The sequence below is a fragment of the Eretmochelys imbricata genome, chromosome 25 (assembly GCF_965152235.1).
Source record: "Eretmochelys imbricata isolate rEreImb1 chromosome 25, rEreImb1.hap1, whole genome shotgun sequence".
Taxonomy (NCBI): domain Eukaryota; kingdom Metazoa; phylum Chordata; order Testudines; family Cheloniidae; genus Eretmochelys; species Eretmochelys imbricata.
The window spans coordinates 5,319,972-5,341,608 of NC_135596.1; the positions used below are offsets into that span (position 1 = coordinate 5,319,972).

General features: G+C 50.9%; 1 protein-coding gene across 1 annotated transcript; it reads right to left on the reverse strand.

Annotated features, from left to right (window-relative positions):
* Positions 1 to 247: 247 nt before the first annotated feature.
* MEX3D (mex-3 RNA binding family member D) lies at positions 248 to 21,249 on the reverse strand. Its single transcript, XM_077805375.1, has 2 exons — positions 20,483 to 21,249; positions 248 to 1,582 (listed from the first exon to the last, which is right to left on the reverse strand). Exons 1-2 carry the CDS (start codon positions 21,072 to 21,074, stop codon positions 312 to 314), a joined length of 1,863 nt encoding a protein of 620 aa, XP_077661501.1. The 5' UTR covers positions 21,075 to 21,249; the 3' UTR covers positions 248 to 311.
* Positions 21,250 to 21,637: the final 388 nt, after the last annotated feature.

A 21,637-nucleotide genomic window follows, 5' to 3' on the forward strand; every position in this document is an offset into this window, starting at 1 on the left:
CACCTGGGTTCAGAGTTAAAGCTATTCTGTAAACATTTGATTTTTTTTCTCCCTTCTGCTATTTCACACCCCTCTTTCCTGTCATTTTCCTTGTCCCTTCTTCCCCCCTCCCCCCCCCCATGATCTTCCTCTCCAGCTTTCTACCCAGCAAGAAACATCGTCTTTCACCCTCCCCACCCGCAGTCCCAATCCAATCCCTTAAATAAAAAGGTTGATTTAAACAGTTAAAAGTTCTTAAAAAGCTGAGTTGTAGGGAGAGGGGTAGGGGTGGGGGGGGGGGTGGCCCATCCGATCGGACTCCGGATGGACAGCTAGGAGAAGATGTGGATGGCTTGAGTGGCTGGGGTGTGGCAGGCAGGGCACTCCGGCTCGGCTTTGCCGCAGATGCGGATGGCGCACTCCATGCAGAAGAGGTTGTGGCCGCAGGGCACCAGGGCAGCAATGACCTCGCTTTCGAAACACACCATGCACTCCCGGGAGCTCTTCCGGTGCCCGTCAGAGCTGCTGGAATCTGTGGGGGAGCCTGAGGTCCCGGAGATGCTGCCCGGCAGGGAAGAGGAGGAGGAGTAACCTGTGCTGTTGGAGAAGGAGGAGAGCGAGCCCTGGGTGGGCAGCCAGGACAAGGTGCTGACCGGGTCGCTCTGGATGCGGCGGGCTAGGGGGTGGTCCAGGGCAACGCTGCTCTCTGGGAGGGTCGGGGAGTGCCGGGGCGTGGCTGTCCCGCTGATGCTGCTGTTACGTCTCTGCGAGCCGTTGATGGAGGAGCAGCTGCTGAAGGCCTGCAGGGGGTTGGAGCGCTCAAAGGGAGACCAGATGGTGGTGGGTGTGGTGAGGTCCAGGGCCAGGAAATCAAAGCCGAAGTCAGCGTCTTCGGAGCTGAGCGGTGGCGCCTGGGGCTCGCTGAAGTTGAAGCCGCTGCTGGTGCTGTACGGGCTGGTGGGGCTGGCGTCGGCCACCCGGCCACCATAGTAGGACTCGGTGGAGGTGCTGCCCAGGGAGCTCAGGCTGTCGTTGCGAAGGCCGGCCGAGGGCCTGCGGGCAGGGTTGGGGGCTTTGGCCCACAGGCTGGCCGTGCTGCCCAGCAGGTCGAGGCAGACGTCGGTGCCATTGGAGTGGAAGTCGTTGTCTGCGTTGACGTCTATGAAGGAGCCTGTCCTCATGGTGATGTGGGCTTCAATCTCCTCCCGGGCCCGGTCCACGTTCTCGGGCATCCCCGTCACCTCAAAGACGGGCTCTTTGTCTCGGCTCGGCGTGACAATGTACGTGTGCGTCTGCTGCTGGATTCTCTTGATGGTGGCCCCCTTGGGCCCCACCACCAGGCCCACCACACGGTAGGGGACTCTCACCTGGATGGTGGTCTGCCCTGGCAGGTTGGGGGGACCCTGCACGGTTCCCGTCAGGCCGTTGACCTTGTTGCGAGTTGCTCGGATCATGGAGAAGTGTTCAGCAGCCGAGAGGATCTCCCTCTTGGCCATTTCCACATCCTCTTTCCTCCCAGTCACGATGAAGATGGGCTCCTCTCCTCTGACTGGCGTCTTGATGTAGGTGTTGGTTTTAGCACGCAGGGCTTTGATCTTACAGCCTGGAATGAAAAGGAGACAGAAAAGCGACACGTTCAGGCCCAGGTTGAAGCTGGGAACCAAGCGCACCCTGCTGCTCGTGTTATAAGGAGGGCCGGGAAGCCAGCAGACCTGAGGCAATGCAATTGTTTCCACTGAATTCACACCTACAACAGGGAAACCTTCTGAGAGGAGAAGCCTCACGCTTCACAACCAGGAAGTTACTCCTGAGTTCTGGTGAATGGTATGCGCTAGCATGAAACACACAGGCTTGCTGACCCCTCATCGTCATGTCCACTGGGGCAGGACCTCAGGATCCCAACCAGGGATCAGGGCCCCATCATGCAAACACGACACAGATGGTCCCTGCCCCAGAGAGCTCCTTATCAAGGAGTGAGGCAACAGGTGAACCCAGAAGAAAAAGGGGAGTATGTGTGCACCCTGGGCAGAGAGGTGGGGACAAGGTCAAGGGGACTGAGACAGACACACGTGCCCAAGTGAATAGTTACAGCAGCCCTAGGTGGTGGCCTTCCCCCTTGGAGATGGATTGGAAGGAAGTGAGGAAGCAGGCACAGAAGTTACTTTTATCTCAGGGGCAGGTTCGAGAAGGTGCAGAGAAATGACCCTTCTGGTTTTTTTTACATCCCAGTGCTTCCTTTATTTGGAGCCGGAGGTCTCCCCCCAGGATGGGGATGGGGGTGTGTGTGTGTCTAAACAGAGACCAGGCAGGCTGAACAGAAGCAGAACCCCCTCTCACGCCCCCCCCATCTGCCATGTCCACCTTTTATTTCTTCAGTTTGCCTTATTAGCATGTGTATTACTGTTAGCCTCTCGTCGTGGCCCCATTGAGACCCCCTGTCCGCGCGCACGCACACAGAGAATTTCTTCCCTTCTTCCTTTGCTTTTGGTCTAAAAAATTCACTCGTTTCTGCCTGGAGGAAGAATTCAAAATGGAAGACAGGGAATGTGTCCACTAGGAGTCCCAGAGGAGGGGGTCTGTTAGTTAGGGGCTGAGCTAAGGGCCTATATATGCAGCTCTGGCTCGAAAGTCTCTGGACCAGGCAGAGTGGTCTAGACCAGTGGTCCTCAATCAGGGGTACATGTACCCCTGGGGGTTCACAGAGCTCTTCCAGGGGGTACATCAACTCATCTAGAGATTTGCCTAGTTTTACAACAGGCAACATAAAAAGCACTCGTGAGGTCAGTACAAAATAAAACTATACAGACAATGGCTTATTTCTACTGCTCTCTATCTACACACTGAATTGTAAGTACAACATTTATATTCCAGTTGATTTATTTTATAACTATATGGTAAAAAGGGGAAAGGAAACAATTCTTCAGTAACAGTGCGCTGTGGCACTTTTGTATGTTTAGATCCAATTTTGTAAGCAAGTTGTGTTTAAGTGCGGTGAAACTTGGGGGTACACAAGACAAATCAGACTCCTGAAAGGGGTAAAGTCATCTGGAAAGGCCGAGAGCCACTGGTCTAGTGGATGGGGCATCGGCCTAGGACTCAGAAGACCTGGGTGTTACTCCCAACTCTGCCACCAACCTGCTAAGCGACCTTGGATAAGTCACTTCCCCGCTCCGTGCCTCTGTTTTCCCTCTCACCTGTTGTCCATCTTGTCTATGTATACCATGAGCTTTTCATAGCAAGGAGCGTCTCTCACTGCGTGTGTGTAGAGTGCCTAGCACAACTGGGCCTTGATCTCAGCTGGGGCCTCCAGAGGCTACTGGAATACAACCAGTAACTCCTTAACGCCGATCAGAACCCGCTCTGGAGATACCTTTCCGGTAGCTACAGTCCCGCTATGCCCTATTTGTGTTCGCTCCACCTGCACTCTAATAACTTTTTGTAACAAAATTCACACAAGTGACACATTCTAAATCTAGAGACCAGGCTGGTTTCCTGCCCTTCGTTCCCAATCACCAAGGCAGAGTAGCCCACATCCTCTGTGCCTTCCCAAGCTTTGGTTTAACCCAAAACATTATTAATCAACTGTACTGCAGCAGCATCTAGCAGCCCCAGTCATGGACCAGAAGCCCATCATGCCAGGCACTGTACAAACACAGAACAAAAAGACAGTCCAAGAGAGTCACCAGTAAATACTGATAACACCATGAGATAAGTTAGAAGGACCTTGTCAGGCAGGTATCAACCTATGTAAGGCATATGTCCCCCACATCACTGTAGTGACAGGCCTTCTCACATTCTTCAAGGTATCTGTCCTCACAGAACCCAGGTGCGGCACGGCAGTGCTATTGTACAGGTGGGAAACTGAGGCACAGAGAGACATTGATGTGCCCAAGATCATACAGACAGTCTGTGGAGGAGCAGGGGCATGAACGTAGCTCTCCCACAGCCCAGGCTAGACCCCTAACCACTGGGCCAGGTCCAAGGTTTAGGTTTTGTAGAACCGTAGTAATCTGCATATGAAATTGGCCTCCTTTCACCACATCCCCACAAAGAGGCTGTAGTCAGGTCGTGGCTGCATTTAGGAAGTATACCATTGCACACTGACAAGGGCATTAAGTGTCACAGAAAATTAAAATTGAAAATTGTCAAAATGAGCAAGCAGAATGCATTTTTAGATGCTAAATCCTTGCTTTTTGATCACATTCATTCATCACTTGCAAAATTCAGCCAGTCATTCACAAAGGGGTCTCCTAGTCATTTGTGTGAATAACCGGGGTTCAACCTATCGAACGGGAGCTCTCTCACAGTGGTTAAATACATTCAACTCTGAAGAAGCCAACAAGGGAAATGAGTTACATTTGAAACAAGAGCATCAAGGTGTCACTAAAGCCCGGGACCCAACCAGTTGTTCTGAGCTTGGAAAGGAGCTTGGGGACCAGATGTCGTCAATGGAGGATGAGAAAGGAGTGGGGGAGTAGTTTTGAAAAGCCCCGAGAAGACTCCACAGCTGTGGAGATCATGCACAGAACCTAGACTGAGAAGCCCATCAATGGCCAATCAAGAAGGCCATATTGGGTGGCTGCTATGCTTTCCCAAAGCCTACATCATGACAAACTCCAGGATGACACCTGTGGTCAACAGCTTTGCTCGTTGTAGCTGACAACTGCATTTCTCTGGTCCTATGGGAGACTCTGACATCAGCTCATCTGTGTGGGGGAACAGAACTTTCTCGGGGGCTGGTCCGAGATTGTGGAATGAACTTCCCCAGGAACGAAGGACCATCACAAACCTTCCGCTCCCAGTGCCGGGTGCATTTCTTTGACCTGGCTTCTCTAACGTCAATAGAGAACAACATGTATATTTAAAAAAAAAAAAATTCTACCAGAACAAGACACAATCCTGCACATGCTTCTCCTCCTGGGGAGAGGAGGCGAGAAAGACCACGTGACGTGTATGGTCATGTTGCTCAATGCACAACTGGAAGGTGCTCCGATACTACGGTGATGACATACGGTATCACTATGCTCCTCTGGCACAACTTTGTATAAAGCTTCATTCTAGGCCTGTCCGCATGAAGGATATTCAAACTGGTGTGACCACACTGATGCAGTTACATTGATGCAACCTTTCTGACATACGCAGGGCTGAGCTGGCACAAAGGGGCTTATGCTGGTGTTACCCCAATGGTGCTTCAGCAGAGAAAGCAACCCCTACTTGGTGTTGGTGCAACGTGGCTACGTTTGGGGTTTGCATCAGGAGGACTAAATCGAGAGAGTTTCCATTGGGGCTAATTTTTCAGTGTAGACAAGGCCTCAGTCAAGACTCTGTGGTACTAGCCGCGGTGCGGATATTTCCTAAGCTTGCCAGGGTGAGTAAGGAAAGAGATGTATGCCACTCTCCTGGGCCTCCTCCATTAGGAGAAGAGCTCAACTACAGTTACTCCCACGTGGAGACCCAGAGATGGCCATGGGATTCCACGTGGCGGTAATTCTACAGGCAGATGGAGCCTTTGAAAGGATTGTGGCCTAAGATCTTGACTGTATTAAAGCACCCAGCAACTTGTAGTGTTCAGAGAACAACTGAATTTTGCTGCACAGAATGTAAAGGGGATTCTGTATTGAGTCTGCTGGACTCAGACAGACCCTGTGGTCTCTCAGTCTCTAAGTCTGGCACTGCCCAGAGTCACTACCCTGGGATCTCCCTAAGTCTTGGAGTGGAGCAGACAAAAAGGGGCTCCACTGCAGATCTGTCATTGGAGGTGCTACAAAAGACGGCAAATAAAGCAGAGAAGCAAACCTGCTCACTGCATAGAATGTAGCTCTTGGGCTGGCAACATGCAGATTTGGAGCCCAAAAGTCACTTGTATGCCTAAGGCACGTTCCAGCCCTGGCCTGTGGCTAAGTCTGCTTAGCGTGACCTATAGCAGATCCCCACATTACAGCAGAGTTAACACTGGTTTCAGCACAAGTTCAGGATTAGATGCAGCTGACTGCCTGCGAGTTATGGCTATGCCAGGCTCTTTCCTCCTCACATCCCCCTCCAGCGCCATTCGGAGGGCTTGGTATGTCAGCTGCTGCACACAGCAGGGGGCTGATGCTTGGCATGTTGGGGTATTCCCCACCCACCCAGATGTGAATTTTTTTTGGTTGGGGGGAGGGGGAGCAGAAGGGAGTGAGGAGAAAGAAAACCTAACCAACAGATGAGGCTGGATTTTACTTACGGAAGCTGCTCAGTCAGGGGAGCCAACTGGCCGATGATATTCCCTGATAAAAGGAGTGAAGATTAATTGCCCGGGGGCCCTGTTAGCGTCGTTTCAAGGGGATCTCTCTCTCACCCACGGCACGCCAGGTGTGATCGGCCAGAATGGCCACAGGGCTGCGTTTCTGGGCTCAGACAGGAGGACACACCTGAGTTCATCCCCTCTCGCAGCCCACTGGACTCTGTCTGCCAGCCTTCGGGAGGCACCATAAGAATCATGAAGCGCCGCGCCGTGGTCAGAGCACACAGAAAGATGAATGTCAATTGAAAAATATTTGTCTTTTGTTGGTGGGGTTTTTTTTGGGACTAATTTAGGGATGGGTGGGTATATCTGTGGCTAGGGGCTGCAAGGACACGACTCATTTAGTAGCCTGCTGGGTGAGTATATTTATGGGTTGGTCAGTGCGGCCTGGTTTAGTCTGCTTAAGTGGGTCTGGGACTCCTGAATTACCTGCCTGGCTGTGTCACTCACGAGCTGTCTCCCCTGCGGCCAGCCATTTCCTGCTGTGGGTCCCAGTTCCCACCTCTGTGAGATGAGGGTAACACTCTGGCCATGGAGGTGAACCATCAGGCCTACAAGCAGCTGCTTTAACCGGAAGATCTCAAAGCAGTTGCCACCAACAAACTCTCCTCCGTTTATTACGGGGAAAGAAAGGAGCAGATAGGTTAAGAGACTTTGCCCAAAGTCACACAGCAAATAAGTGACAGAGTTAGGAACAGAACCCAGGTTGCCTGACTCCCTGTCCCATTTTGGGACCACTCGATCATGCTGCCTTCAAGAGGCACAGCTGGCAGAGTGCTAACTCAGGGCTGAGTATCCTCGGGCTTTTGTTACTCCTGGGTTTGGAGGAAGACTCACGTCTCTGGCATTCTCGAGTAACGTGCTCATTGGAATCTCACAGTGTATAGTAACCTGCTCAAGGAGAGAGGTGGGGGAGCCTGGCACAAAGCCTGCAATGAAACGAGGAGCCTTCTGCCTTTCTCACCGGCCACAGGGAAGGACTACATACACACGCTGTTTGCTTTGCTCCTAGGAGTCAGTTCTCAGCACTGTTGTGAGACAGCTATGTATTAACATGGAAATGAGCCTACCACGTCAAGATGGCTGGTGCATCTGTACAGTAGCTCTGCCTCAATGCATCCATCTCATTGATAAAAATGCATCTACACTTCTAGGCTGACGTGTTGCTGGCCACACTGTTACATTGAAGGAAGTTTCCTACCCACCTTCAAGTCTCATTACGCTAATGATCCTGCCAGGGTTCTCTCTCCACGCATTTCCCTTTCTCTGCCTCCATCAGGGAAAGGATGCAACTCAAACAGATTGCCAGGAAATGAAATGCAGTAGCAAAAAAGAGGAAAGTTCTGGGACTCAATCCCCTAGAAAGAGGAGAGCGGAGAGTTCAAAGGGCACACAGAGCTTTGGGCCAGGAATTTCAGTAAGAACTTTTCAAATCCAAAACCATTAACGGTCTCACTGCACCCTTTAGTACGAAGCTGATCCAAAATGTTAAAAGGGAGATGCATCCCGGCTGTTACGCCACTGAAGCTACACCAGGGTGAATCTGGATCAAAACAATTGAATCACTTCATTCAGCAGAGATCAGGGTTCTGGGGTCTCCTGGCAGGAGCTATCAGCTGAACGGCACAAGGGAAGGCAGGCGGTAGTCACCCGCTGCTCTGTTCTCATCTGTGAGGCACCGAACAACCTGGTTTGCAGAGGCGGTGAACACCCCCAGCTCCTGCCAAAGCCAACTGAAGCCATGAGGGTTTCAAATCAGGCCCAAGGTCTTTGATCAGCAACATTTGATTTAGCTGGTGTTGATCCTGCTTTGAGCAGGAGATTGGACTAGATGACCTGCTGAGGTCTCCTCCAACCCTAATCTTCTATGATTCTATGATTCACTTTTCATCCTTTATGCTGCCTGCTTTCCATACACAAAGCCTGTTGTGAACAGGATAGTGCACCTGTCAGTAAGGCCGGCAATGTTATTTTAACAGTGTGTATTTTATATATAACACACTGACTGGGCATTCCTCTGCTATGAGATATAGGACTGGTTCTTCACCACCGGACATCTCGTGCAGTCACTTACGCCTGTGCAAAGTGTGTGTAAAATACTGCCATTGGGATCTGGCAGTGCTTTACTTACACCTGTGCAAAGCGAATGTGACAGCAGGGAAGAATCAGGCTCACAATCAATGCAGGGTTAAAGCTGGTACTGTAAAGGAAGGGAGCCTGGTGGATCTGCAGTGGGGCTCGGAGTCCAGTGCACGATTCTCACATCTGGGATTTGAAGTGTTTCCCTTAAAAACATCTCTCATGTTTCTTGGGAGCATTAAAATAACCAGGGGCTTCTGAAAGGTTCAGTGAGGTCCAAAGTCCAAAATGGCAGCCACTGGTGCAAGAGGGCTGCTGTATTTGCACATGTGCTGGCCATGCTCCCAGTAATGCTTTGTGGCCTGGCATCAAAGGGCTGCCTATTATTCTGGCCCAGAAAGAGGGCCATTCTTCACTTCTTATTACGCTAGCCTCCAGCACACACATTGCACCAATGAGGTGCTTGTATTGTGAGGCTATTGAAACAGATGCTGTTACCGGGCTTCCTTTGGGTGCAAAACGGAGGGGAGAGTTCATACAACTGCTCCAAAATAAAACCAAACTCTGCTCCTCTGGCTAAGGCAGAAGGTCTCACCATGGGAGATTTCATGCTGAGATCGGTAGGAAAACTCACCCTCTTTGAACAGGTACAATGTACCTGAGCTTCCATCACCACCAGGGTAAATCCCAAAGGGACACAGCTGCTTCACAAGTCAAGCACCACCCAGATCGATCTCTAGTTAATGCCTTAAGAAATACCAGGAAATACCCTTCTTTGAATAATTCTAGTGGCCACTGGATGACACTGTTGCTGCACGTGGGAGGCATCTAATCCCCAGGGCAAATCAATACGAGCTGGGGAAAGGCTACTCATTAGTGCCGTAGAGGTTACGGGGTTGGGGCCTGGTCTGCTGACGCGCGAGCACTCACAGATTCATTTTAAGGCCAGAAGGGACCATGATGATCATCTGTGTAGCACAGTCCAAGGTTACCACCATCACCCCCTTTTAGAGATCCCATGCTGAGGTGGGGAGGGACGAAATGACTTGCCCAAATCACACAGTCTCTGTGGAAAAGCAGGGAATTGAACCCAGATCTCCTGGGTCCCAGACCAGTGCCTTGACTACAGGACCATCCTTCCTCCCTATTAAAGGAGTCCGACAACCAGGCATACCCAGGATTGAACCCAGGACCTCTGCCATGGGAGATGAGGGCGATACCCCTAGAACATACAGGGTCGATGCTGCTACGTTCTCGTCATGCACCGTGTGCACACCCTGGAAACCAAGGTCACAAACAGCAGACCGAATCAGGATAATCCGGATCCTGGTTACAGTGGTAATGGAGCAGTATTTGTTGGTCCTTCACGTTCCCTTCTTCAACTCATTGGCTCATCCTGTTGCTGAGGCATGACAAGATGTAAAGCTGACAACAATTTCCAACTGTTTCAGGAAAGGCAGATTTGTTGTGCTAGAGGAAGGTGGGCGAGACGAGGATGATGAAGAGTTTGTCGACCCTCTGAACGATGTCCCACTTCCAGTCAACATGGAAAAAGAGGACTTAGTAGCTGCTGTGGCTGAGGATCTGCTCACGATCGGAGAGCTGCCCGAGGAAGAATTACTGAGCTGCAGCAAGGCCAGAGAAACAAGCTTGTGTTCATGAAACGTATCATAATCAAGAGAGTGAGGATGATTTTGATGAAGTTCCACCCCCACCAACTCTAAAGCTGTTGAAGGTTTTGAACAAACTTTGGCACTTTTCGCAGCTAGGGGGACTACGTGACAGGGTCTACAGGTCTCTTCGGGACATTGAATTCCATCTTCAAATCCAAATTGTGACGGAGAAGAAGCAAACAAATTAATAGAGTTCTTTCACCTGAAATGAGTTTATCCATTCATAATTAATTTACAAGCGGATACTGTATAAACAGAATGCATTTTGACATGGAATAATACTTTAATTTAGGTTATTACAGTATTATTTATTTGCTTAGCAGATGCCCATATCCAGAGTGACTTACAGTGCATACAAAGTGTTACAGTTAAGTGCGAGAATAAAAAATGTTTACAAGTGAAAGCAAAGAGGCTGTGTTTGTTATCATGGTTGATGTTTGATTGTTTTCAAAACATAAAAATAAAACTTGATACTTTTATAACGTTAATGCAACGAGTACCGCTTTACTGCTACAAGATGTGAGTCGGCTACAAATGCAGAACAGAGCACAGGTTAAAAATGTACAGTATGTACACTAATGCAACACTGTAGCAATAGTAAAAGACACATTGCACTGTTGCAATTACAGATTGTTAGCAAGTCCTGGAGCTATTTTACGTATCAGAAAAAGCAGGCTGCCTTTGGTCAGACGAAACTGCCTGTAACAGCAACAGCTGCTTAGGAGCAACACAGCAAAAGGGAGTGTGTTGCTACTAGCGAGTATCTTGTGTAGTGCTTAAACTAGACCGGTACAGTTAAAGTGGTACAGCCCCTTACCCTGGCTGCAGGCCTACTAGTATCAAAGCTATACCAGTACAGCTTATTCCTGTACGGGAAACTGCAGCCACACAGGGCATTACCAGTTTAGTTACACCGGCAAAATAAACCACACTCCGAACTGACACCGTTACATCAGTATAAAATCTGTGTACAGCCCAGGCCTTAGATTCCAATGGAGCTTAAGAATGTGCTTCAGTGCTGTGCTGAATCAGGCCCCTAGTAAACAGCCAGAGAAGAGTTTCAGAGGGAGCTCCCACAGTGCAGGGGATCAGTTGCTAAGGTGCCTGCCACAGCAGGAGGTGAACGGCTGGCCTGGACAGACAGACTGAGTGGCTTGTAATTTACAAGTTACAAGGCCAGATCCAACCTAAAAAAAAAAAAATAGACAACAAAAACCTGTACACACGTATATTTAAGTAACAGCCAGAAACCAAGCCACCCTGGGGATTGCACCGACACTGTAGCATACACACAGAGCACTGGGGAATGGGAAACGGTGCAGGCCACAGTTGTGTAGAGGGCAGCCACAGATCTGTTAGCACACTCAGGAATCCCGACCCGGTACAGAAAGGATGCCGTCTCCTATGCAGGGACACTTACTAGGTAGCAGCTTGCACTGCCCTAGGCAGCTGGGATGTCAGGGAGAGCACCAGTATCTGGAAGGGGTCTTTGTTCACGAAGGATGGAACAGGACAGCAGAGGTGTGAAGAGGGCAAGGGCTGGAAAGCAGCGCACTCAGGCACGGCAGGAAGGGATGCAGATGGGCAGGACAGCCCCAGAGAGCTACGACAGAGGGGAGCGGTACTGTCTGGAAAAACCACTGGGGCGGGAGTGGTATCTACAGCCCTGATCCAAAGGGTGACCACACGTCTGAATGGCCAAACAGGGAGAAGGAGAACTGCCAATCAGAGCTGTAGAGGGGCCAGTAACGTTCCCAAAGGTGGCGTGTTTACTATTTGTATTTGCATGTCACCTAAGAGCCCTAGTCCTGGCCCAGGATCCCGTTGTGCGAGGCGCTGTACAAACAGAACAAAAGCCACTCCCTGCCTCGGAGAGCTCGGTCAGATGAGCTGCGTTGCGGTACAGAATTAACACAGAACAAGGCTGTGCTGCTTGTTGGGGTCAATCATTCCGTGGGGGGAGAGAAGGAGAAGGGCACAAACTTTGCTACAAGTCTAACAACAAAGTTATATCCTCGTTTCTATTCCAGACAAAAGCTAATCTCGCTCAGCCCCCAGGGGAACCATTCGCAGAGACATTCCAGTTTGTAACTCATCCATTCACTCCCACTTGGTTGACAAACACACCGAGAGGTTCTCTCATCTCCGACTGCAATAGGTTACGTTTCACTTCAGGGTCCTAATAGAAAATATTCAGTCCTGACTTAAGCCTTGATCCAGACAGCATGTAAATAGGTGCTTAACTTTAAGCATGTGCTCTAGTCCCACTGAGTATCAAGCACGTGCTGTCCTGGATCCGGAAGCGTTTCTCAGTGCAGGGGGGTGGGAGGAGGATGGGGGAAGGTGGCTCTAGCTGTATTCAAACCTCAAGCATCCAAGCTTGGCCCCCCACCCACATCTCCACCCAGCAAAGGGGACTCAATAGACTGGTTGAAATGGGATGGTCCTCTTGAAATCCTTCCTTCTAAGCCCCAGCCACCTGCTGACATTTATACTCAGCTGTTTGGCCAAATTCCTCCGTGTCATTTTAAATGGGCATGCTGCTCTCTCCACGTCCCCTCCGGTCGTGCTGCGGGGGCAGAATGGCTACATTTCAATAGCAGGCACATATATCGTGATAATCATTTTACGCTGACACACTGCCTTTCATCCCCTTTAGAGGGAGACGCTAATGTACAGAATCACACAAAAGAATCACAGAAGCCACTTATGAACTGCACCCACCTCTGGGGTGGAAATGGCGCAGCGTTGCAGTGCGCTGTTAAGAAGTTACCATCCATTTAGTACAGGAAATGAGGAACAGTGGAAACACGGCAGAGGCAGAATGCAGTTACCCAAGCTGGAATCTGGCCAGGTCACCAGGGCTATACAAAGCACCACGAGATGCAGGACACATGATATGCTTGGGGCTCCTTCTCAGTGGGGAGTACTTCACCAATGCCGGGGTGGGGCAGCAGCTGGAGCCCATCGCCTCTCTAAACTGACCAGCGGTGATGTTGGTGAGAAACCAGAGGGGGATTAAGAGTCTCTCACTTCAAAGTGCCACCGGGGTAGAAAATATTACCTCCCCAACATTCCTCGCTAGCACAGCAGGGCCACAGCTGCAGGACTGCTCCAAATCAGAGTCCTCTTTGCACTGTAAGCATAGAGTCCGCATTCACACACTGGGTTTACTGCTCTTGGCTCAGGCTTGGACTTGAGGAAAGTAACTGACTTATTCATACTGCAGGGCTTATCACCCCCCACTATCCAGGATATGTGCTGTCACACAGGCAAGAACTGTTTGGATTCAGGCGGCCTGAGCTCTGTCTTCACCAGCAGCACACACCACCCCATCCCAAATGCAAGCCAGAGCTGGGCTGTGGGACAAAAAAAAGCACATCACCCCCACGCTACTGGCTGCTCCCGACCCAGCCTCCCCGAGGACAGAGCACAGGACCAGAAAGTTAGCTGGACTGCAAGGAGGGAAAATAGGTCCGGTCTGGTCCTTTCTGCCTTGGTCTGTGATACTGCTGCTGAATTCATCTAAAGCTGGGTCTCTCTGTTCCTGCCTTTGGTCTGGCCAAGCCCGTCTCCGCTACCTTACCCCTCCTTTCACTTCAGCACACATCAGTAGCTCCTGTCCCACAAGACTCTGTATGAAGCCAGCTGACTCCACTTTAGCATCCATCGGGCAGGGGCTGGCACGCAGCAGTTACCCTCCAGCACACCCCGAGAGCCAACCACAGACCAGCCTGCAGTGCTGCCATCCCAAGCAGCACAAAGGCAAGTCTGAGAATGGGCAGGGCTTACCAACGAGAGACGTTTCCAGCACTAGCGGCTGGGACAGCCCCTTGGGAACTTCTAGCAACACCCTGGCCAGCACATCTCAACTAGCCCCCTGGGACAGGGGTTCTCTCTGGTGAAAGAGGCTGCTCAAGCTTAGTTGCTACGCACGTCCCCACCTCCTTTCCCTGATCCAAGGTCTCACGCCACCGTCAGCATTACAGAGCTTGCAATCCCTTGTGGAACAGAACAACGCTGGCCCAAGAGGCGCCAGGGCTGGGGCTAGAGGAAGAGGAGGAGAACGACCACGCTTAGCACTTCTATTGCCCTCTTCAGCTCCATAGCACCCTGCGAATGGTAATGGGTTCATCCTGACACCACCCCTGGGAAAGGCAGGCATGCACTGTACCTCTGTGCTTTCTCCAGACGGTGGGCAAGCTGAGGTGGGGAGACCGAGCCACTTGCTTAAGGCTGCAGCGGAGAAAGTCAGGATACATCTACACTGCAGAAAAAGCCTGTGGTATGTCCCCACAGCTACTAGACACCCAGGGCTGGCCTGGGCCAGCCGACTTGGGCTCGGGCTGCAGGGCTGTTTCACTCCTGTGCAGACATTTGGGCTTGGGCTGGAGCCCGGGCTCTAGGTCCCTGTGAAGTGGCAGGGTCCCAGGGCCTGGGTTCCAGCTCAAGCCAGGAAGTCCACACAGCAATGAAACGGCCCTACAGCCCGAGCCCTGCAAGTGGGAGTCGGCTGGCATGGGCCAGCCATGGGTTTTTCTTTGCTGTGTAGACAGACCCTCAGAGCCTGGGTCAGCTGACTCAGGGTCACTCTAGGGGAGCTAAAAACAGCAGCGTAAACATTTCTGCTGGGGCGCCAAGACCCACCATCCTTGCCAGGTTTCGGAACCCACGCAGGAACATCTGGACTGCTATTTCTAGCCCTGTAGCACAAGCCCAAGTCAGTTGACCTGGCTTCTGAGACTTGCTACTGGGGAGGGGGGGTTTGCAGTGCAGTGTCAGCCAAGATTAGCACCCAGAAAATGCAGTGAGTGGAGATCTCTGTAATAGCACAGGGTATTTCTGGCCCTGAGCTCAGACCAAGGGAAGACACATTTGGGAAGGGCATTTCAGACTGACATAAAAGAATATGATAAAATGCTCCTTTTATCTGACATGCTGGGCGTGAAGGCAGAGAGAAGAGCTAGATTAGGGCTCAGAAAGGAGAGAGGGGAGTAAAACAAAAGAAAGATCATTAGCAGGCCTGGGTGAGAGCAATACATCATTACCCATGTGAAGTTGGGACTCATGGCTTTACAGCATGTTCTCAGTGTTCGAACTACTGGGACTCCTGGAGTGAGGTCAAACAGCAGCCGTATTTCACCCTTTTCTACCAGTAACCTCCATCAATTCCTCTGCTCCAGTAACCCCACCCCGATGCAGCAGTGATTTCATTAGTAGTGCTATGGTTTTTGGTGGTTCGAAAGAAGACCATATTACTGCAATTAATCCCTACAGTGCTCCTCAGAGCCGGCCCCACCCATGGCCAGAATCATGAACGGGTTTGCATGCAAAGGCATGACAACATAATCCCACTGGGCTGAGCTGCCGTTTGGTATTGACGTGTGACATCCGAAGCAGTAAGGATGCGGAGGAGAGGGGAAGGGGCCTACGCTCCCCACTCTCAGGCACAGCCGCTGGGCACCTTCACCAAAAACGCTTCAGCAGCCTCTTGCCCTGGGGGGGTGTGTGCGTGTTGTTGCTTGGTCTCATTTTGCTGAACACCTCAGTGTTTTTTTTAAGCTCAGCTGATGAGAGCCAGTTGTGGTGACAGAGCAGATGTGATGCTTTACACAGCCCAGGCCAGCCTCGGTGGGTTTCCGAAAGTCCCAGGGAATAATAAGGTTAACAGACTTGGAAGAAGGGTGGGGAGTCACAGTGAACAATGTATTTAATGGGTCAGAACTGACACAAGTAGCTAGTTACTCACTCTGATGGGAAAATACCTGCCCAATAGAATGGGGCTCTTGAAGTCTTTCACATTCAGTCTATTCGCAAAAAGAAAAGGAGTACTTGTGGCACCTTAGAGACTAACCAATTTATTTTAGCATGAGCTTTCGTGAGCTACAGCTCACTTCATCAGATACATACCGCCACGGTATGTATCTGATGAAGTGAGCTGTAGCTCACGAAAGCTCATGCTAAAATAAATTGGTTAGTCTCTAAGGTGCCACAAGTACTCCTTTTCTTTTTGCGAATACAGACTAACACGGCTGTTACTCTGAATTCAGTCTATTGTAATACTTCAGTCTGGTGCTTACGGAAGCCAGGCAACTAAACACAGTACAGCCAAAGGCTGGTATCTGCGTTCCAGTTACTCCCACAAAGGGCTAGGTGGTCTTCATACATACAGGAAGGCATGGTCCTTGCTCCAAAAAGCTTGTGTGAAAAGCTCTGCCGATGCACCACAATCCAGATGTGCAGCCCCTTCCCCCACCCCCCACTGCTATTCAGTCCCTGGGATCTCCCACCAACCCCTGCTCTGCTGATGCATCTCAATCCTGATCTGCAACACTCCAAGTCCAGGACTTTTCCCTGAATCTTTCTGGACTGCACAGTGAGCGTGTGATGTGGATAAAAATGTCCAATGGTTGCTTAGGTCAAACTGATTTCACCCATGACCCTTCCATTGCACTCTACGCCTGCAAGGGCCAATGGTGAATTCATCCTTGTAAACATCCCTGGGAACAAAGTGTTTCCCACATTAAACCTCATGCTCATTTTCCTTATTACAACTGATTTAGGAGCCAAGATGGTAGTACCTTTACAACATGAAATTCTAACACAGGAGGAATATATTATAGCCATAGAGGTGTGGTTTAGTGGTCCAAGCAGAGATCTAGGAGACAGTAACACTTAAATTCTCATCCTGGCTCAGAAACAATCTTTCAGGCCCTGGAAAAGTTAGTTAACTTCTTGGTCTTAGTTTCCTCACCTGTTAGATGGGAATGCATAAACAGCACTAAGACCATGTTTTCTGGTGGTCAGCTCGCCAGACTGGGAAGTTAGGAGACAGCAATTCTATTTCCATTTCTGCCACTGGCTCACTGTGTGACTATGGGCAAAATAATTCCCCATTTTACAGACAGGGAAACTGAGGCAAAGAGCAGGTTTTCCACCCTCAGGTAAGATATCAGTTACCTATAATAATTTAGCCCAGACTAGGAACTAAAGCAGTGGTTCTCAACCAGGAGTCTCAGGCCCTCTGGGGGGGCCGCCAAGCAGGGCCAGCCTTAGACTTGCTGGGGCCCAGGGCAGAAAGCTGAAGCCGCAATGCATAGGGCTGAAGCCCAGGGCCCCAAGCCCCCAACCCAGGGATGAAGCCAAAGCCTGAGCAACCTAGCTTCGCGGGGCCCCCTGGGGCATGGGACCCGGTGAATTGCCCTGCTTGCTACCCCCTAACACTGGCCCTGGCTTTTATATGCAGACAGTTGTTGTGGCACAGGTGGGCCGTGGAGTTTTTATAGCTTGTTGGGGGGGCCTCAGAAAGAAAAAGTTTGAGAACACCTGTACTAAAGAACACTGGCAATCGATCTCTGCTACTTTCTCTTAATTGGTAATACTACTTCACTGGGGTGAAAAGTCATCTGCTGGGACATCTTACTTAAGTAGACTTGAACTTTAACACAGAAGTATACTGTAAGGACTAACATTCACGTGTCCATAGTGATCAAGGGATCTTGGTACCCAATTCATTCTGGAGCTTTGTATTTCACACCAGTTTCATGGCAGACATAAAAGATTCTTAGGACACTGCAGTTATGCACAGAAGCCCCAGTCATTTAAAACCATAGCTCTCATCCTTCTGGTGGGGTAAAAAACACTCAGAGATACTTGCACAGGGGGCCTCAAAAACCACAAGAGCACTACTTTTACTTCCCAAAAAGTGTTGAGAGCACAGCAGAAAGTTAGATCCCATGTCTGGGGAAAGGTACAAGACAGACCTGCACAGAGCCAAGAATTTCAAGCAGACAACCTGTGAATGGGAAGGGCTTGATTTCATTTCCGCACTCAAGCTGAGCTTGATGCAGGACCAAGAGGAAGTGAAGTCACCTTTGTGCCTTCCCTATTCTGGGGCTGGGTCAGATCCAGTTTGACCTCTGATGCAGGTTGCAGCAGCCTCAAAACAGTCCTAATTTGCACGAGTTGTCTCAAGGGCTTTTCTGGTGGTTGAGAATAGCTACATCCCCTCTCCCCAGGAAATGTCCCGACACCACTCCATGGGGGGACACACAGCCAGGGCAGCACCAACCTGATGGCACCCTAGGAATTCCTTTGTGCAGGGGGAATCCTTCAAGAGCTGAATCTGCCAGCTCTACTACCTCTTTATGCCAAGATAGGTGACACCAAGGGACCACAGAGCAGAAATGAATCGGGCTCAAATTACCTGGAAGAACCGGGAGACAGGGGAGACAGGGAACATGGAAAGAGGAAAAAACAGGAAAATATAAAATTAAAAGGCATTTAACTATTTACCCCGATGGGTGGGGATAGTGGAAGCAACTACAGTCTGTTAGTGTTATGAACCAAGTTTCCAGCCCATTTCAGCCTTTGTACGTGCTATTCCTGGGCGCTCTCTCCGTCACAGCATGCCACTCCTAAATCACATTGATTATTAATGCCCTTGCAGCGTATTTGCATAAACCACACCAGTTCCCAGAGTTCAACAAGCATCCAGGCTTCCCTCTGCACCAAGTATTTCCTGGAGGACTAGAAGCATGCAACATAAGGAGAGATACATGTTTAACTTAATAAGGGTTGATGAGACTGGGGCTTTTCTATAGTTCAGTCACCCAAGGACACAGTAAATCTGAGTTACTGATAGGCACTGGACTCTGGTTTTGGATCCTAACAGTTAAGAGATAGAAAAGACCTACTAGATAATTGAATCTATCCCCCAAGAGAGGCTGGATCAGAGATTAAGTTGATACTTCCTGTGGCCTTGGCCAAGAAGCAGTGAGATCCTGCTGTACTCTTACCCAGGAGTCAGTCAACTAGGTACTATCCTTACAGCGATCACGCCCACCTTTTGCTGCTTCCAAGCTCTCAGCACAGCCTACAATACTAGAAAGGGAACCACAGAAAGTTGAGGCTGAGCATGAGCAGTTGGTATAAACTGGGACTGTGTATGCCTGGAAGTGGGTTGGAGCTCTGGGAGCAGGCCAATGGGAAGCAGAGAGTATGATGTCATCATGCTAATCACAGCATGGCTCTAGCTAACAAAGAGAACAATGGGGCTGCCACACTACCCCACTTCCACCCATGAAAAATGCACAAGGGCCCCACAAATCCCATCCATTAAAATGAAATGATCATCAGGAGCCACACACCTACAAAGAGAAGCAATAGTCAGGGGTCAAGGCAGAAAGACGAGGGAGGAAAGACTGCACCTCAGACCAAATACACTGGAGGTCAGTTTGCAAACAGGCAAGACTCAGATCTCAACAATGATTTTTGACACTAAAAATGCCCATTTTATTTATTTTGGGTTTTTCTTTAAGAAGTAACTTTAAAGACTAAAATATATTTTTATTTTAAAGAAACAAAACCCACCCGGCACACACCCAGCTAAGTATCACAAGCATTGAGGCGTGCCCTTGTGTCCTTTTGTGACAGATTTTTTTTGCAGTCAGGGATCCCTACGCCCCTCCACAGCTACTTCATATCTCAAGTGTTTAACATATTTTAAATTAGTAGATGAAATTAAGAATCCAACTGAGATCAATTAAGGCTGATAGTAAATATTACCTTAAGAGGGTGTGTGGGAGAGGGGAGAAATCAATTAAATAAATGGAAGTATTTTCATATACTTCATAGCCATTTAGACTTTATAGTCTATTTCCACAGACTTGAGAAGTCCAGTAAACATGAGAACTTTCTGGGTGTGTATCTATGTAATATACAAAGTGTGTAGCAGGCCTATATAGTTTAGACAACAGCAAACTCTAGCAAAATATTTACAAATGTGGAGTCATTTTAAAATGGCACACAGAGAGATGGCTTGTTCATAAAATAGAATTAAAAGGGTCTCTATAGAAAGAGTTTGAAGGGTTTTATTTCTAAAAAGTTTCCACTCCACACTCCAGCACAAAGAAACAAAGACTAAAACTGACCCAAATAAAAACTGGGATGGGCCAGTGCATCTCATACTTTCTGATTGCTGGATTTTTGGTTACTACCCAGGCATAGGTGTCTAAGGGGAAAAAAAAAAACCCAAAACATAGAACACACATTTCTGTGCATGCCATGTCTCCCCCAAAAGACAGGCAAACACCATTCTAACTAGATAGTGGTACAGAGCAGTGGCCCAGGAGTATTTAAGCTACAGGAGTCTCCATTTCTCTCCAAATCTACCAATGTCTTCAGGTTCCCAAGACAAGTTATTCAGACACTAATTATATATATAGGATCTATTAAAGTCTCTCAGTACATATAGAGGGAATATTTTCAGTGACATATATAGAGATACTTTGGCTTATTTTACAGTCCCATGGACTTGCATCTCCTCCTTTCTCCATCTTAGATAGAGTGTTACCTGAAGGTATCAAAGCTGAAAAGCTGCCTATAATAGAGTGGAGGAATTGAGGGGGTGCGAGGGAGGAGACTACAGACAATGGGCAAAACAAAAGGAAAAAAGGCCGCTGGAGTTTACCTTGTCTCCCCACAATCTCCGCTACATGTTCAGAGCTGGGGACAGGGACACACTCAGTCATGTTCACGCTCTTCTTTCTGCTTCCAATGATGCTCATCTGCTCAGCCAAGATGGAGTGGTGGTGGCCCAGGTGGGGGTGAAAGTTGCTGAACACATCTGGAGGGGAAGTGGTGCTGGAGGTGGGGGGGCTCACATCTGGATCCAGCATTGGCAGCCCCCCCAGCATCCCCACTCCCCTGTCCAGCCCTGAGCCGTGGTCCATGTCGTCCAGCCCTCCATCCCCAATCTCCAGCACCTCCTCCTCCTCCTCCTCCACTCCTCCTTCTTCAGTCACCCTTTCTTCTGCTGCCGCCGCCTCCTCCAAGCCCAAGATGGAGAGCTGGTCCAGGGCAAACCGCAGCGCGGCCGCCGCGTCTTCCTGGTCGGGCAGGGGCTGCTGCCCGCCTCTCTCCGGCTCGGGCTCCAGCCGCGGCGGCTCCTCGTGCGCCGGCTGCCCGGGCGGCGGCGGCGGCGGGGCGCTCAGCAGCCCCAGGCAGGGCGCGGGGCAGCCGGCTGCCTCCCCGCCGTCGGGCTGGTAGACGGAGCCGGGCATGCTGGCGAGCCGAGCCGAGCCGAGGCACGGGCAGCCGGCAGCGGCGGGCGGCTCCCCTTCTCCCGGGGCGGACAGCGCCGCCTGCGCTCGGAGTCCGCCGCCCGCTTCTCCCTGGCCGCCGCCGCCGCCTCCTTTGTCCGCTCGCCGGCCGGCCGGCCGCCCGCATCCAGCAGCGGCAGCGGGGCTCCCAGGGGCGGCCGCGAGCCGCGCCCCCCGCCTCCCCCCGCTCCGCCCCGCGCGTCAGCCCCAGCCCAACAATGGGCCCGCGGCGAGACCGGCGCATGCGCGGCGGCCCGGCCCGGCCTCCCGGCCCATGTGGCCGGGGGAGGGAGCGCCCCGCCCGCCGGCCAACCAGCGCCGCCCGCCGCCGGCGGGGCCGCCCCCGGGGCCGGGGCCGCGCAGGAAGCCGAGCGCGGGCCGGGCGGGGCTCGTCGCCCCGGAGCCAGGGGCGCTCTGACGAGGACGCCGCGCGGCTTCCCTAGGAGCGGCCCCGGCTAGACCGGCCCCGCGCCGCGGACATACCCCCCGTTCCTCCCGGCAGCCCCCCACCCCCAGCCCGGGGT

Excerpts from the sequence above, each read along its gene's own strand:
- MEX3D (XM_077805375.1), bottom strand. The coding sequence starts at position 21,074 with ATGCCCGGCTCCGTCTACCAGCCCGACGGCGGGGAGGCAGCCGGCTGC. Across the intron at positions 1,583-20,482 it reads GGAGATTGTGGGGAGACAAG|GCTGTAAGATCAAAGCCCTG; the intron begins GTAAACTCCAGC and ends TTTTCATTCCAG.